General features: G+C 37.9%; 1 protein-coding gene across 1 annotated transcript; it reads left to right on the top strand.

The window, feature by feature from the left end:
- Positions 1 to 216: 216 nt before the first annotated feature.
- Positions 217 to 795, top strand: LOC103122846 (enoyl-CoA delta isomerase 2-like). The gene has a single exon (XM_060172247.1). It carries the CDS (start codon positions 217 to 219, stop codon positions 724 to 726), a length of 510 nt encoding a protein of 169 aa, XP_060028230.1. The 3' UTR covers positions 727 to 795.
- Positions 796 to 18,686: the final 17,891 nt, after the last annotated feature.

Genomic DNA, 18,686 nt, shown 5'->3' with positions numbered 1-18,686 from the left:
TCAGAGGAAGAAAATGAAATCTGAAGAAATGTATCATATTTATATTAGCTATTTCAGAACAAGAAATTTGCTTCTAGTTATGAGAGAGTATCAACTTTAGAAAAAATAATAAAATATTAAGAACTTTACATAAAGGTCTTCTTCAGTGTATAATGTTATTTTATTTAAATGAAAATAACCTCTATTTTATTTTTAATTAATTTTTCAAATTATTAAATGGGAAATAATATCATCATTAAAATTCCTAAGCCTCTAGTTGCAGTGGTAAATGGTCCAGCAGTGGGAATCTCTGTCACTATCTTGGGACTCTTTGATATCGTCTATGCATCCGACAGGGCAACATTCCATACTCCATTTAGTCACCTGGGCCAAAGTCCAGAAGGATGCTCCTCTTACACATTTCCAAAGATAATGGGCTCAAGCAAGGCAGCAGAGATGCTTATTTTTGGGAAGAAGTTAACAGCAGGAGAAGCCTGTGCTCAAGGACTTGTGACTCAAGTTTTTCCCGACAGTACTTTTCAGAAAGAAGTTTGGACCAGGCTGAAAGCATATTCAAAGCTCCCCCCAAATGCCATGAGAATCTCCAAAGAGATCATTAGGAAGAATGAGAAAGAAAAGCTTCATGCGGTTAATGCTGAAGAATGCAATGTCCTCCTAAGCAGATGGCAGTCAGATGAGTGCATGAATGCAGTCGTGAACTTCTTATCCAGAAAAGCAAAACTGTAATGTTGAATATCACATAACTGTGGAAGCCACAGAAAAGTTAAGCATTATGAATAAAGGGATATGCTATTCTATCTGATTATCAATACTTTAAAAAAAAAATACTAGTCTACATTTGCCTTGAATTTAGAGAATTTTTTTTTATGTGTACACACAAAAAAGAATATTTCAATAATTCTTCAAGCTTTAATTGAGGTCAGCAGTTGTTACATTTGAAAGAACTTAGTACCAGTTATGATATGATAAATTGTACTACACTAGCTCTCTCACTGAAAGCAAATTTAAAAAAGTAAGGGCCAGGCAGGTGTCATACACTATTATGTATATGTTATCATACCTGAGAACTCGCGCTCAAAGCCCTGGTCCTCAGCTGGTGGGGAAAACACACATACGTAGCAAAGCAGCATTGCTTATGTCTTTCTCTCTCTCTCTCTCTCTCTCTCTCTCTCTCTCCTACTCTCTATTTCTCTTTATTGCTATTGGGGGAAAAGAAGTGGAAGGTCACTGGGAGTAGTGGAGTCATTGTGCAGGTGCAAATTTCAACAATAACCAGTGCCAATTTCTTTTTTTTAAGTTTTATGACTGTTTGGGAATCTCAGGACTCCCCAAATAGGGCCCCATTGATGGGGTGGCTTGTTAGTGACTAAAGAGTCATCATTAGAGTATGCCAGTCTCTTGCCCTTATTCAGCTTTTGTAGTCCTTACTTTGAAAAGGTTAGCTTTGGAGTGAGTGAGGGAAGTGTAATAGGAAGTAGGTGAGGAGAGTATCTAAGTCTAAGTAGACACTATTTCATTATGAACTTTAAGGTGTCTTTTTAGGTCTTTCTATTTGCTTACTGCATATACTGACTCACTGTAGATTATTGTGCACTTTTGCTTTCAAGTATATATTTGATGGACTTAGACCTTGAATAAATCCTTCTCTCCATTGTTACTGGTCATCTCTATCAGGAACAACACAATAGAACCCCTTGTGGGCCCCATAGGACTTTGCCCTCAGCATGGATCAACAGCAGAGAATGTTCCATCCTCTGAAGGAAGGCTGGACAAAACATACTCTCTGTTCCACTTGAGGAAGATGGGTCCTGAAATTGGGGGCAGCTTGGAATGTTCCTATTCATGACTACAGAATGTGAGCTCAGATCTACAGGGATGCAGAGGTCACACAGACTCCTAAGCTGAATATGGGCCCCAGATCACATCAAATCGATGGGGTTTACAGTCAGCAATATTTATACACTTTTCCCATGTTTAGAAGATACTCTCTTCCTTGATCCAGCTTTCTGGTCTTTTTGCAGCCATGCCATAATCTCCACAGACAATAACTTGGATCCACCTGCTCAGGGAAAAAAAAAAAAAAACTAGTACTGTCATGGGCCCTTTGGAATATAACTAAAATAGGCCTACCAACTATCTGCAAAATAAAGACCCCACAACTCTTCATCTGAACTATTCCAGCCTGTATGTTTATGATTAGTCAACAATTTATTTGGCTTTTTATATTAATTTTTTTTCAACTACCAGGTTCCAGATGCTAACATGACGCCAAACGGACTTTCCTGGACAGACAACCCCACCAATGTGTCCTGGATCCCCACTTCCCCAGAGGCCCGCCTCACTAAGGAAAGAAAGAGACAGGCTGGGAGTATGGATTGACCTGTCAACACCCATGTTCAGCAGGTAAACAACTACAGAAGCCAGAATTTCCACCTTTTACAGCCCATGATGACCCTAGATGCATGCTCCAAGAGGGATAAAGATTAGTAAAGCTGGGGCTTTTTCCAGAAGATGGCAGACAGAAGCTGCTAGTGGCTTGAGCTCCAACCAAATCGACTGGAAACAAAATGAAAACAACAATGGAGGAAAATAATGGCAGGATTAGGTAAAAGACAGTTGAGACCCCCAAGGAAAATACTGATTATCTTGAGGCAATTAGAGAACTGAAAGCTGAAATAGCTGTAATGAAGAAAGAAGCTGAGGCAAGGGAAAGCAGACTAACAGAAGCAGAAAACGGAATTAGTCAGACAGAGGATGAGTTAGAGAAAACTAAGAAAGAGGTGAAAGAGCTCAAAAAGAGATTGAGAGACACTGAAAACAGCAACAGAGACATATGGGTTGATCTCAAAAGAAGTAACATTCACATAATTGGCCTGCCAGAGGAAGAAAGAGAGGAAGGGGAAGCAAACATTCTAGAGGAAATAATAGAAGAAAACTTCCCAGACCTGAATAACAGAAAGGACATCAAGATTCAAGAGGCCCAGAGAGTACCAAACAGAATCAACCCAGACCTGAAGACACCAAGACACATCATAGTCACAATGAGAAGAAGTAAGGATAAAGAAAGTATCCTAAAGGCTGCAAGAGAGAAACAAAAAGTCAGTGGGAATTGTGTGGAGTTGCACCCCTCTTATCCTATGATTTTTGTTAGTGTTTCATTTTTATAAATAAAAATTAAAAAATATTTAAAAAGAAGGTTTTAGATAACATTCAGGCCTAGTACACTAATATCATATCCTCTGAGAATAAGGTTAATGAGAGTTCTAGAATAAAGTACTTGCAGCTGGCTGCATTTTCTTGACTATAGTAAAAAAGTGAGGTGACTTAGTGAGTAAAGCTCATTCCTTATATGCTTGTATGTCCTGAATTTGATTCATAACACTGCACATGAGGACTTCTTGTATAAAATAAATCATCTGTCAGAGAGTGAGTCACAAAATGAACATATATGCTGCTCTATATGCATTAACATTTTCCTAACTTATGCCTCTTGAATCCTTCCTCTTCTTTCTCATCCTTCTTTTCTCCTTCTCCTTTCCTTTCTACTCCATCTCACTTCCTCCTTCTTTTTGTTGACTCAGAATACTTGTGTGCTTCTTCATGTTGAATAGATACTTTATAAAATGCTTTTAACTCAAAGTCTAAATTGAATATAGCAAACTGACCATTAATTTAATACATTGTTAAAGTGAAAATTCTGTATCTTGAATTATTTGATTTATATCTTCACTTTTCTATGTAATCATGGGTACTTGAATTCAAAGGTAGCTAAGTTAATATTGAACCTTAAGCTTTTTATTTTTATCCCTAATTAGCTTAAATTTCATCTACATGAAACTAAATTCAACACTCCCATGTATTTATTTAGAATCGATGTGTTTCTTGCTAGGAAGACAACATTGTCTTTACATACAGCAAGAAGAACTAAAAATAACATTTAATTTTTTAATTATGTGTAGTATGCATGTAAAACATAATTCAGCCAACATTTTTTTCTTTAATTTTATATTTGGAAACATTCTCTTTGTTTGTTTGTTTTGGAAACATTCTTCCCTTACCTAGCTAGTATTCAGAAATACATACATGTGTATGCATATAGCAACATAATTGACCCAACTTGGGATATGAACCTGAATAACTGAATCAGTAGAAATAAAAAAATAAAAATAAAAGTGATCTTTGCTTTACTTCTGATTCAGGAGATTTAAATACTTTAAAAAATAATTTGAGATATTTCTGACATACAATGTAAATATTATTTTTATCTGATCTTTAATGCAAGATAGCTCAATATATCTTTAAAAGAAAAATGTTTCTTTCAGATTATGTCATTTTCTTATTTATCTTTTATATTCTTTAATGTCCCCATAGATCACATTGAGATATTTCCATAGAAACCTAATCTTCCTACATCTTACTACCTGGATACATCCTCTAGTTACATGATCACTTTCAACTGTGTAGGGAAAGGAAATTGATGGTCTAGAATAGGAAATGGCAAGGGTAGCTCACAGGTCAACTTCACCTCACCACCTGTTTTTGAAGAAAAAAAAAGTCTATATGTCTACAGATTTTCGAAAGATGCTTTCATATTACAATGTCAGGATTGCTAGTTCTACGAACTACAGTGTTTGAGATAATACCTGATCCTTTACAAAGAAAAAAGAACAAAAGAAAGAGAAGGAAAGAGAGAGACAGAGACAGAGAGAGAGTGTGAGAAAAAAAATTACTGACAGGGGTCGGACTGTAGTGCAGCGGGTTAAACTCAATGACCTGTGTAAGAATCCCGGTTAGGGGACCAGCTCCCCACCTGCAGGGTGGTCACTTCACAAGTGGTGAAGCAGGTCTGCAGGTGTCTATCTTTTTCTCTCCCTCTCTGTCTCCCCCTCCTCTCTCAATTTCTCTCTGTCCTATCCAACAACAAGGGCATCAATAACAATGACCACAACAATAAAATAAAAAAGCCTCCAGAAGCAGTGGATTTGTGGTGCAGGCTCCCAGCCCCAGCAATAACCCTGGAGAAAAATAAATAATAGTAATAATAATTACTAACTTACTAATGTAAAAAATAACCAGTACCAAATAGAAATGGAGAATAAATTCTTCAGTTTCCTTGCTATACACAGCCAAGACTGGCTTTCATTGTCCATAGGGGCCTTTACTTCCTCTTTCCTGCTACCACATCTTTATTAATATTATTGAATCAACTCCCAGATACACTACTTATACTCAAAATTTGGTCTCAGAGTCTAGTTGTGGAGAATACAAATGTAGATATTTTCTATCTAACATTATCCTTTTAGCAGTATGTCTATTGTTTAAACTAGTTTATTGAGCTGTTAAATGATAAAACTTTATTCATTTTTTATTCAGTTTCTACTGAAAATGGGATATGTCGATGATGAAAAATATATGGTGGGAGAAGGGTACCTAAGTGGAGGGTGAGAGTATTTTGCAAGCAACTTTCATGAGAAGATGAGGAATTGTACCCGTGTGTCAACAAGTTGGCTGTCAACCATTAACCCTACATTAAAATGACTTAAAAAATGAGTAAAACTGTGAGGTATCAGAGGAATGTGTCTTGTAACTATTCTCACCTATTGGTATCTCTAGGGGTTCATATTAAAAATTAATTGTACTGTGTGTGCTTGACCAGCTGTGCCACCCTCCACTACTGTGTTTCAGGCACAAGGTTCCAGATGTCACCATGATGCCACCCTGACTTCCCTGGGCAGATGACCCCACCAATGTGTCCTGGAACCCCACCTCTGCAGATCCCTGCCCCACTAGAGAAATAGAGAGACAGGCTGGGAGTGTGGAAGAACTTACCAATGCCCATGTCCAGCTGGAGAAGCAATTACAGAAGTCAGACTTTCCACCTTTTGTACCTCATAATACCCTGGGTCCATACTCCCAGAGGAATAAAGAATAAGAAAGCTTTCAAGGGGGGCGGGGTAGGACAGGGAGTTCTGGCGGTGGAAATATTGTGGAATTGCACCCCTCTTATTCTATGGTATTGTCAATATCTCCATTTTATAAATAAAAAACAGAAAAAAATAATTGTAATTCATGTTAGTGCATAACTATATCTTATGGTACTACAAAGAACTGCACATATCACTTTTCTAGTCTAACATATGCAGTAGTTTGAGCTGAGAATGTAGCTCAGTGGTAGAGTCATACTTTGGACATATAAAGCCCTGGGTACAATTCTCTTGTTACAGATAATGTGTCACAATCAGTAGAATATACGCTGTTAGAAAAAATCATAATAGCCACACATATAAGAATTAAAATTCTCAAAATTACTTTTCTATTTTTTCTTGTTGAAATTTCTTTTATTTTTCATTTATAAAAAGGAAAAATTGACAAAACCATAGGATAAGGGCAGTACAACTCCACACAGTTCCCACCACCAGAACTCTGTGTCCCATCTCCTCCCCTATGTGAACTTAAGAAACATCTTTGACAACTCAAGTCCACCTTGCAAAGAAGACAAAACCAAAAAATACATCAGTGAGACTGTATCAAACTGAAAAGCTTCTGCACAGTAAGAAGAACCACCACACAAAAAAGCTGAGATTCCCAGTGAAACGGGAGAAAATCTTTACCTGTCATGTACCAGACAAAAGGCTTAACAGCTAAAATACATCAAGAACTCACTAGACTTAGCAAGAAAAAATATAAAGACATAAGGAGAAGACATATACAGAATCTTCATGAAGGGAGAGTACTAGAGGGTCAGCAGATCTGAAATATGATCAGTCACTGATTATTAGAGAAATATCAATACAGGCAACCATGAGATACCACTTTAAACCTGTGAGGATGCTGACTGAAGCATTTTAGAAAATAAAGTGTTGGTGAGGAGGGGTGAAGGAACGATTTTGCACTTCTGGTGGGAATATGAACTGTTCCAAATGCTGTGGAAAACAGCCTGGAGAATGTTTGTTTGTTTGTTTGTTTATGGCCTCGGGGTTATTGCCAGGATTCGTAGCTCAGTGCCTGAGCTACGAATCCACTGCTCCTGGAGGCCATTTCCCTTCCCCCCATTTTTGTTGCCCTTGTTGTTATTATTGCTATTGTTGTTATTGCTGTTCTTGTTGGATAGCACAGAGAGAAATCGAGAGATGAGGGGAAGAGAGAGAGAGAGAGGGAGAGAATGATAGACACCCGCAGACCTGCTTCACTGCTTGCAAAGCTACCCCCCTGTATTTAAGGCTGGTCCGTGCACTTAGAACCATGTGCGCTTAACCTGTGTCACTACTGCCCGATCCCCAGCCTGGAGACTTTTAAGAACATAAGTAGATTTCTCTTATGACCTGGCAGTTCCTCTCCTGGGGATATGCCCAAAGCAAGCAAGGAAATCTATCTGAAGACAACTGTGTGCACCTAAGCTCCTAGCAACGGAGAAACGCTCGAATCTGCATCACACACATAACAATGCAATGAAGCACAGTTTACAGTAGTCTAAACATGGAAGCAACCAAAATGATGAATGAATGGCCAAGAAAGGTCTGGTGCATATCTACAATGGAATACCGCTTATTTGTTAAAAAATAATGAAGTTATCCCTTTACCTCATCTTTCTTAGATCCCCAAAGAATCATGTTAAGTGAGATAAGCCAAAAAAGCCAAGCAAATATTGAATGATCTCATTTATAGGTAGGGTTTAGAAAACAAAGAGAATACAGGGTAACACTTTAAGTAGGTATAGAGTACTGTACCAAAGCAATGATTTCAGGGGGCTGGGCAGTAGCGCCTCGGGTTAAGCATACATGGTGCAAAGCGCACGGAATGGCTGCGTGAGAATCTAGGTTCTGCCCCAGACTCCCCACCTGCAGGGGGTTCGGTTCACAAGCAGTGAAGCAGATCTGCAGGTGTCTTTCTCTCCTCCTCTCTGTCTTCACCTCCTCTTTCAATTTCTCTCTGTCCTATCCAACAACAGCAGCAATGGCAACAATAACAACAGCAACAACAACAAGGGCAACAAAATTGGAAAAATGGCCTCCAGGAGCAGCGGATTCGTAGTGCGGGCACCGAGCCCCATTGATAACCTTGGAGGAAAAATTAATTCATTAACTAGTCAATTAATTAAAATAAATAAATATCTCAGGGTTGGGTGGGTGGGTATGAGAATATGTGAAGACAGCATTGGGATCCTAGTGCGTGATGAAGGGAAAAGGCTTAAACTAGGCTGAGAACGTTTTGCAGATACCTGTCATGAGTGATGAGAAATTGTATCCAGGTGTCAACAAATTAAATCTTCCATTAATCTACCATTAAATCTTCCCTCCTCCCAGAAATGAACACTGTTTTGCTCTAAGGCTTGCTAAGTATCCAGGTACATCATGATTGTTATGAGTGGATATTGCAATAATTCTGAGAGATCAAAACTGTTCATTGGCACTGTAGTAACCTCAAATTTTGAAAAGGTGGACATCACTTAGAGAATGAGTGCAAAGTAGGAGAACTGTGATACACTTGCACTCACTGCAAAGGTAGGGACAAAAGAGAGGCTGCCGTTATCAATCAAAAGTAAGCCACAGGCCCTTTGGAATATAACTAAAATATGCCTACTAGCTATCTACACAATGGAGGAACCCTCCCCCCCCCCCCAACTCTTCATCTGCACTATTCCAGCCTTTAGGTCCATAATTTTACAACAATTTGTTTGACTTTGTATGTTAACTCTCTTTTGAGCCACCAGGTTCCAGATGCTAGCATGATGCGAACCATACTTCCTTGGGCAGACAACCCTACCAATGTGTCCTGGATCTCTGATTTATTCCCCAGAAGCATGTCCCACTAGGGAAAGAGAAAGGCAGGCTGGGAGTATGGATAAATCTATCAATGTCCATGTTCAGAGAGGACACAATTGCAGAAGCCATACCTTCCACCTTCTGCATCTCACAATGACCCTGGGTCCATACTCCCAGAGCGATAAAGAATAGGAAAGCTATCAGGGGAGGGGATGGGATATGGAGTTCTGGTGGTGGGAATTGTGTGGAGTTGTACTCCTCTTATCCTATGGTTTTGTCAGTGTTTCCTTTTTATAAATAAATAAATAATTTTTAAAAAAAGTACAAAGAAGCAGGGACTGGTAACACCTGTGACACCCGTAGCAAGACTCTACGTTGATTCCATAATCAACTCTAAGTTGATTCCATAGATGGCTCAAATAAGGCTTCCCTGAAATATTCACATAACATTGAGTATCCAATGAGCCTAAAACTGAGACTTCTTCTAGAGTTCACTTGTGACCCAGATGTCTTATTCATTGACAACTTCTGTGGACTCTCTCCCAGAAGCAGTCCCTCCATCTTTGTGAATGCAAGACTGAGGGAACCCTCAGGCATCATCTACTTCCATTCCCAGCCTACCAATATCCCTAGATACTGCCATAGCTGTCCAGACACTAGGGGCCAACCTCCATTGTTAATTGAATGATGCAACTCCCCTAACCCCCATAAAATTGTAGTACACAATCGACTTTAGCTGTCAAGTGAAATGAGCCTAGGTAAAAGTGGAAACATGGTAGAGATTGAACCCAATATATATGGTTGACTTTGTTTTCCTTGCTGTTGACTGTGAGTCCTTGAAGACATTTCTGAAGCACAGATTATGAAGTGTTCTGCCAGTTTACATATTTAATGATTTCTGTAATCTATTTGGATGATGTCTGGAATCTATTTGGACTTAACTTTTGTGTGTGTTGATATGGGGTCTGTAAAGTTTCATAAAATAATAAAAATTTTATGACCTGCATTATAGAAATACAATGAAGTTTTAGGGTAAAAACGGATCTTTTAGGAGCCAGGCAGACCAAGAGCTGAAGCATGATGTTTGAGCAACTGTTTGTGAAGAGGGTTTGCCATCTGCAAACCCGGAATCTTGAGAGACAGATTAATTAGTAAAACTGGGATAGCTTCATCATGAGTTTCAACTATTTTCTATGTCTGTATATAACTTTTTATTTCTTTTTAATTTTCTCTTTGTTTTTGTATTCTAGGCAGCTTTCAGGATATGAAGAATATATGAAATGCATGGTGTCTGCCTTCTATTTGTTCAGAAAGTTTCACTGAGGTTGCACCTGAAGGACCTGCCTTGACTTAAACATAGCATAGTCTTGTCACAAAGGTGTCACACTAACTCTGTAGATAAAAATCAAGTGGTTGACTTAGCAATTTAGCACCTTGATACAGGAAATAGACATCTCATTACCCACACCAGGTTGTCCACACCAGTCTTCAGCCCACCAATCATGCACTGACAAATTTACAGATACATCCAAAGCTTCATAATAAAGGATCTCAGATCTCAGTGTAGATCACTTTCCTGCTAGAGGCTTTAAAAATCCACAATGCTCTAACCACAATATTACGTATGTCTAGGATTGCCCCTGGGTTATGTATACACATTGAATTATGACTCTTGTTCTGAAATAAATATCTTCCTGATTATTACACAGCCAGATTGTTTTTCTAGGTCAAAATCTTGAGACGCAAGAGTTAATTGTCGTAAGCTATACATATACTTTTTGAGAAATACTATTTGTGTTAAACAGAGCAGGTCATGGAAACTTGAAAAGAATGGGAATTTAAAACTGATTTTTATAGGAAGTATCACAACCCTGCACAATACCTGAAGGATTATCTTTCTTTTAATTTTTATATGTATTTATTTTCTCTTTTGTTGCCCTTGTTTTATTTATTGTTGTAGTTATTATTTTTGTTGTTATTGATGTCATTGTTGTTGGATAGGAATATAGAAATGGAGAGAGGAGGGGAAGACAGAGAGGGGGAGAGAAAGACAGACACCTCTTGTAAAGTGACTCCCCTTGCAGGTGGGGAGCCAGGGACTGGAACCGGGATCCTTAAGCCAGTCCTTGCACTTTGCACCACCTGTGCTTAGCCTGCTGTGCTACTGCCCGACTCCCCTGAAAGATTATCTTATTTGATCTTATTGATCATATTATATTCTCAACTAATGCAGTGTTTGATTAGAACAAAACAATGATTCATTCTCTTTACAGATATGTAATTTCTTAAACTGATGATTTTTTTTATAGTTGGGACTATTTCAGGAAATTTCTTTTTTTAACAAGTAATGCATTTCTTTACTAGACACATCTGCAATCACTTACATAAAAATAGAAGATCATGTCACAAACTATTTTCCAACTTACAGGTTCTCAGCTTCTCTTGATCTTGTCATTCTCTCTTGCTGATTCCTCTGACAGATGTCTCCTCTTTGCTCTTAGCTACTTGAAATAGTGTAGTTAAGTTTTAAGATGTTTGTGATTTCACATAATTTTATCAGACATAGTTCTTAAAATTGTGAGATTATCAAAAAAAACTTTTTGTGTCACTTTTATTTCATCTTATCTAATACTCTCTATTGTAAACAGTCTAAGTAATTGAACATTTTAATTTTCTCAATTCAGATTCTAGAAAAAAGGCTTTATATCCCTTGTAATTATTGTTTATCAAATGCCTATGTTTTGAGTTATTCCAAAAATTATGAAAAATGTACTTTCAACCACAAATTCCTTTTAAAAACCAATTAGTAAGAGCTTATGTTTAAATATTTCAATTTACATATTCATTTTTTGTTCCTCAATGAAAACTAAATTACTGAACTGAAATAGAATCTCTCCATATGTATTTTAAATCATGTAAAATATTAAATATTGTCGGCTTTCTGGTGGGGTGACACCAGCAGGATGGCAACCGACTGGTTCTCTCTCAATCACTCAAGGGACGAAACGAAGCAGAGACACCGGGGATAAAATGATGTGTTCTCAAAATCTCATTTATTAGCAAGTGGGCAAGAGTTTAAATAGAAAACCAAACAAAGAACATCTTTCAAACATGTCAGAAATTACAGATTTCTTAAAGGTCAGCTTGCCTCTATGGTAGGGGGCTGGTATGACAGGAATTGATGAGATACAAGACAGTCTTTCTCCATGACACAAGCAACTTAATTATCCAAAGGTATTTGAGAGAAGCATAGGGGTAAAACCAGTAGGGTGAGACAGAGAGAAGATGGATATCAAAAGGCCATATAGTTTGGAATTTCTCATTTGTGGTCTGAGGTATATGATGGAGTGTGTGATAAGGTGTGTTTTCCTCTGTGATCAGAAGGTGAGGTGAACTTTGAGTAAATGAATCTTAAAGTAGGTGGCCATGTGGCCTGCAGTTAATGGAAAGGGGTATTGAGGTTTCTGTGGGCTTGAGAGTCAAGAAGGGAAGAACTTAGTCTGAGAGACGGTTTCTCCCCTTTGCTCACCTCTGTTGAGAGAGACTAACAAGAGGCTATCTTCTCAGACCTCCATCCAAGGATGGGGGAGTTCTCCCTAAGATCTATCAAGCTTACACATAGCCCCACAAAATATAGGTCAAGGTTTTATGGAATGCTATACTTTATTGCATCATCTCCATTGGCAATATTTTGATCAGGAGAATTAATGAAGTCTAACTGGAAGAATTTCCTAATCAGGACTAAAATAATAGTTAAGAAAATCTTTAAAAAGTTGTAAGGAGCGGCCACTACATTTTTCAGTAGACAGATTTTTTTTTTTTCTACTTCAACTTTAAGATCTCTTTTAGACTTCATAAGCCCTGTTAGGTTCAAATAGCATTTAATTTATTATTCACTCAAGGTTGACGTGAAACAGAAAAGACGACCAGCTGAGGTTGGACTACATATGATTAACCTGTGTGATAAAACACTTGGTATAGTCATATAAAGAAGACATGGGATTTTCTTGCTGACTATAATCAAGAAGTCAAACACTAAGTCACGATGTGTAGTTACAGTAGCACTGCTCAACTACAATAAAGTCAAGCATTAACAAAATCAAACTGTAAGTCCTAAATGTTTTTGATATGTTTTTGCTCTTGAATAGCAGTATAAGGGAACTTCCCCTTGTTTTGATGTAAAAATGAAGACCTCATCTTTATTCCTACAATGAGAGTGTTACACACCAATATGGTTACAGGCAGTTGGTCTATGACTTATGGTTGTCAGGAAATTTAAATCTTACCCTCAGCTGAGCTATAACCTTTCTCCCAAATGAGATCAGTCTCTAGGAGTAACTCATTTTATCTACTTTCTCACAAACAACTAAGAAGTAAAAGTGTGCTTAAGGATACTTTGGATGGAAGAAATCTAGCTTCAGGAGATTTGCTTTTTTTTTTTTTTTGGTGGGGGAGGGGAGGATGCTAGCATTCAGATACAAAACAGCAAGCTGCAAAGCGTATGGTTTGCTACAGAGTGACATCTCCAGCCCTGCTTCCCCTTTTAAAAAATATTTATTTATTCCTTTTTTGTTGTTTTCCTTGTTTTTTTATTGTTATAGTTATTACTGCTGTTATTGATGTCATTGTTGGATAGGACAGAGAGAAATGGAGAGAGGAGGGGAAGACAGAGAGGGGGAGAGAAAGATAGACACCTGCAGACCTGCTTCGCCACCTGTGAAGCGACTCTCCTGCAGGTGGAGAGCCGGGGCTTGAACCAGGATCTTTACACTGGTCCTTGAGCTTTGTGCCACATGCGCTTAACCCGATGTGCTACCACCCAACTCCCTTTTGCTTCCCTTTTTACAATGAATTATAAATTGTAGCTGTAGTGTGAAGTTCCTATATTGAATTAATAACAATTTAATTAATTAAGAATAAATTTTTAAAAACTTGGTCACGTAATTATCCCTGGGTCTCTAGACTCTCTCTGTTTCAATAGATGATGATTTTAATAACAATAGATATTCCCTACCAAAGTCAAATTTTTAGTCAAGGAACTCTGACAAAAATTGCAACTAAGTACATGTTTAAAGGTCTGGGTCTTTATCGGAATCTTTCTCTGTCCATACCTGACTTGTTAGTGGTGTCATTACGTTGGCAGTTTTCCTGTTTACTTAAAAAAAGTGTGTTGGTATGCATGAAACCCCTTCTGTTTCATTTGGTTTAAATCCCCCCTGCTTAACACTATTCTATTTACATAATCACTGCATTCTATTTACATAACCACTGTTAACAAGCACCACCCTCCCTCCAGGGCATTGGTGGTTCAGTGATAGGATTCTCACCTGCTCCGCCCCCTCCTTGTCACACTCTGATTTTCACCAGTCACTTTTCTCTCTACCCTCTCTATGTCACATCCTGTTTCCACCCTACTTGGCAAGTATATATAAAGACAGCATTGTGAGTTTTACGGTACTGTACTTTGAGTTTAGCTTAGCTCGTCTTAGATTGTGCTGCGTCCTGCATGAATAAAGAGATACTGCCTACAGCTCAACCACGAGTCCCTGGTCGTCTGTTACCCGCCCGTGAAGCCAGCCCGGCGAAAGCAACCTAGCCCAGCGAAAACAACAAAAGTGGTTATCATTTTGTTATTATTCTGTATTTGTTTTCCTACTAATATTTGGTTCCTGCACGGCTCCATTATTTCCTGGTAGACAATTTTTTAAATGGAGATAGAGAAATAGAGATGGGGAAAGAGAGAGAAAGAGATAAAAGAGATTGAAAGAATGAAAGAGTATATGAGAGTGATGGAGAGAAAGGGAATATCAACAGAGAGAGCAAAATGTAGAGAGACAACCCACTGCTCCCTCACTCCTGAAATTTCCCCCTGCAGAAGGGGGCCAGGAACTAAATATCAGGGTCCTTATATATTATAACAGCTGTGCTTTACTGGGTGTGCTACCGCCCTGCCTAGAAAGTTACTGGAATGTCAAGATAGCTAATTGCTGTAGTGGCCACTGAGCACAATAATTTCAGAGGGAAGCAGCACAGATAGAGTGATATGTAAGTTCTGTATTTGAGGGAATGATACAGCCCTGGTGCAGAGCTGGAGTGTGAGGAACTGGATTTATAAACATACACCAGCTTGTTCCTAGAGATCACCCAAAAGTAGACATCACACTTATCAAGTAGTTAGGTACTTCAATTTTATCTTTATATTAAATGAAGTTACTCAGAGCAGTGCATATTTGTTCCTTGGACTATAAAGAAGTTTTCATGTATAGCAGAGCTGAAATTTGGACACATACTTAAAAGCAATGTGACTACCACAGCAAAGACTTAAAAGTGCATCTGCTGCTTGACGTAAGAGAGGAGAAAGTGACAGGCAGGAGTTAATGGCAAACTTCAGTGGATATACATCATTCTAAATATTTTTTATAAATGCCCCATTTTTATTTCTTATAACTTCATGTTCATGCATTTTTACAAGCATCTATTCATATTGAGTTTGCATTTATAGGATTTTGTTAAAATGCACTTCTTTGTCTTCGGCTACAGAGAAAAGCTGCAATAATAATGTGTAGTGTGGCTAAAAACAGGGAAGATTTATGGTCTAGTGTTTGTGGAATGGTTTAGTTTTGTGTCTCTACACAATGTGTTCTACTAGGATGAAGAGAATGAAGTTATTCTGTATACCTCTTAGGAGTTCTTTGACTTTTTTTTTCTTCCAGGGTTATTGCTGGGGCTCGGTGTCTGCACTACGAATCCACTGCTCCTGGAGACCATGTTTTTATTATTATTTTTTCCATTATTGTTGTTGCTGTTCTTGTTGTTGGATAGGACAGAGAGAAATGGAGAAAGGAGGGAAAGAGAGAGAGGGATAGAGACAGATACCTGCAGACCTGCTTCACTGCCTGTGAAGCTTCCCCCTTGCAGGTGGGGAGCTGGAGACTCGAACCAGGATCCTTGAGCAGGTCCTTGCGTTTTGCACTAAGTGCTTAACCCTTAAGCCAGTGTGCTACTTCCATGCTCCCTTTGACTACATTTTGAAATATATATTCTATACAATTATTTTGTGTGTATATAATCTGTATTGTGTGATAGATTCATGTTTACATGAGGAAAATGGATAAGAAGAATCAAGTAAAATATGTTGTTTTTGTAAAAGCTTTCCTATACAAATGTTGCATAGATAATAAAAATTCTAAAAACAAACTGAATCTTTAACATTTCTGTTTTAATTTTTTTCAGGATAAGAATTGATTAATTGCAGGCATTAGTGATAAAATAAAGCAAATATATTTGGTGGGACCAAATTCTGCAAACTCTTACCTATATGTCTTCTAGCCCTGGGGCTGGTATTTCCCATTTCCAAGTAAAGTGTTATAAACAGAATTATGATCTTACTTGAACACATCTAACTCTGCCATCTTTTGTGTGGACATGGCCTTGGCTAGTAGTGATTTGATTTCAGATGGGATCTGACAAAAGGCAGAATGTGAAGAAGGTGAAGTACAAGTAGACTCACAATGAATTAGAGGGACTACATTTCTTTTCCTGTCAGGCCTGCAGTTGTGACCTGTTTGAAAAGGCAGAAAACTAAAATGGAAGAAAGGTCTCAGAATTCAGAAGCCTTGGTGAGAAAATGCCACTGCTAAGAGATAAATGGCCTTTAAGGATTTTACTTTTCGTGTTTCATGAATGGTTTCAGAAGTAAATCTTGAAAGGAATCATATGAATAGTTTTATTTCTACTCCTAATAAATGGGAAATTTGTTAAATAATTTCAATGCTAAGGTTGATTAGGGAAGAAGTTATGAGGAATAATTTGTATTGTAAAGAATGAACTCCCAAATGCAAAAGCATAGGGCAGGGAGAAAAAACCCACCTGCTGTGTACTATTTGGGATTTTCAACTTGTTATTGGTTTCAGTAAAGATCTCTTTGTATTAGGGTCTACAAAATTATTCATTTGTGTCTTGTTTCACATTTGAATATAACACAAAACAGTGTTATGCCCAAAGAAAGCTAGCACCATCTATATGTGGACAACATTCTTTTTTATGTTGTATTCTTTTTAAATTTATTTATTCCCTTTTGTTGCCCTTGTTGCTTTATTGTTGTAATTATTATTGTTGTCTGTTGCCATTGTTGGATAGGACAGAGAGAAATGGAGAGAGGAGGGGAAGACAGAGAGAGGGAGAGAAAGATAGACACCTGCAGACCTGCTTCACCTCCTGTGAAGTGACTCCCCTGCAGGTGGAGAGCCTGGGGCTTGAACCAGGATCCTTCTGCTGGTCCTTGTGCTTTGCGCCATCTACGCTTAAGCCGCTGCGCTACTGCCCAGCTCCCACAACATTCTTTATATTTGTACTACTCCTGTTGTTGAATTCAGCAAAACAGATATTTCCAGTGAGAAAACTAAGTAATCACCGCAAAGATCTCTGAAACTTAATGTTTTCTCTGAAATCTACAGAATAAACAATTGCTGCTTTAAGATTATAGTATTTAGTATTAGCATATATTTTAAATTGTTTTGATCATAACTTCTTCTTCTCCTTCTCCTCCTCCTCTTTCTTCCAGAGTTATCTCTGGGGTTCGGTGCCTTGGAGAAGGCACGACAACCCACTACTCATATGTTCAGGCTTTTTTTGGTTTCCTCTCCTCTCTTTTTCTCTCCTTTTTTCATCTCCCATCCCCTTCCCTCCCTTCCTCTTTCCTCTTTTGTTTCATAGGGCAGAGAGAAATTGAGATAGGATGGGCAGGCAGATAGAGAAGGAGAAATAAAGAAAGACACCTGCACACCTGTGTCACCAATTTCAAAGCATTGCCTCTTCAGGTGAGGAGCTGGACCTGGAGCCCAGGTTCCTGTGCATGGAAACCTGTGCACTAAGCTAAGTGTGCCACCACAAGGTTTTCTTTTCTTTTCTTTTCTTTTCTTTTCTTTTCTTTTCTTTTCTTTTCTTTTCTTTTCTTTTCTCTTTTCATTTCTCTTCTTTTCTTTTCAACATTTTAATTGCTTTTGGAAAGACACAGAGACAGTCAGAGGAGAAGGGGAGATAGAGAGGGAGAGAGACAGAGAGACACCTACAGGCCTGTCTCACCACTCATGAAGCTTTCCTCCTGCTGGTGTCCCCAGGAGCTTGAATCCAGGTCTTTAGACACTGCGGTGTCTGTGCTTAACCAAGTGCGCCACCACCTGGACCCCAACCACCAGGTTGTGAATGTAATTATTTCTAATCTAGATTTTTCTCTTCAGCTATTCTAATTTCTTTGAGGGCAGAGTTTCAAATTCTCTGTAGCAATTAATAATACATGTCCAAGGTTTTTCCCAAAAGATGCTCTAATCTCTTAAATTATTCTTAAAATTTATAACCCTGCAGTTAAGTAGTCTTTCTGCATAACATAGTCATCTTGAAGAAAATACTATGTAATTTTAGTTTGTCAACTGAGAGTTTCAAAAGCATTTTAAAATATATTATATGTTAAGACAATAGTCAAAATATGGGAATAATGGGACTAGATAAATCTCAATGATTATTTGCCAAGTTCTTTACAATGTAACAATTACTGACCTCTAGAAAAACTTGAAGAATTACTGAAATATTCTTTTTTGTGTATACATAAAATTTAAAAAATTATAGACTCAAGGCTAATATAGATTAGTATTTTAATGATGACACTATTTCCCATTTTATTGTTTTCAGTATTAAATAGCAAATATAAAATATACGTTATTTTTTTAAAGGACATTATACATTGAAAAAGACCTTTATATAATGTTCTTAATAATACTTTATATTTTTTTCCAAAGCTGATACTTTCTGATGGTTTTGTTGTTATTGTCTTGATTTCACAGCTCTAAGTAGACTTTTCCAGACAGAAAGGAAATGATAGAGGTAAAGATAAGATAATACTGAGACTTTTTCCAGTGAGAAGGGGAT

The sequence above is a fragment of the Erinaceus europaeus genome, chromosome 14 (assembly GCF_950295315.1).
Source record: "Erinaceus europaeus chromosome 14, mEriEur2.1, whole genome shotgun sequence".
Lineage (NCBI taxonomy): Eukaryota > Metazoa > Chordata > Mammalia > Eulipotyphla > Erinaceidae > Erinaceus > Erinaceus europaeus.
Note: the sequence above shows the minus strand (reverse complement) of the source record. Positions and strands in the feature narration are given on the sequence as shown.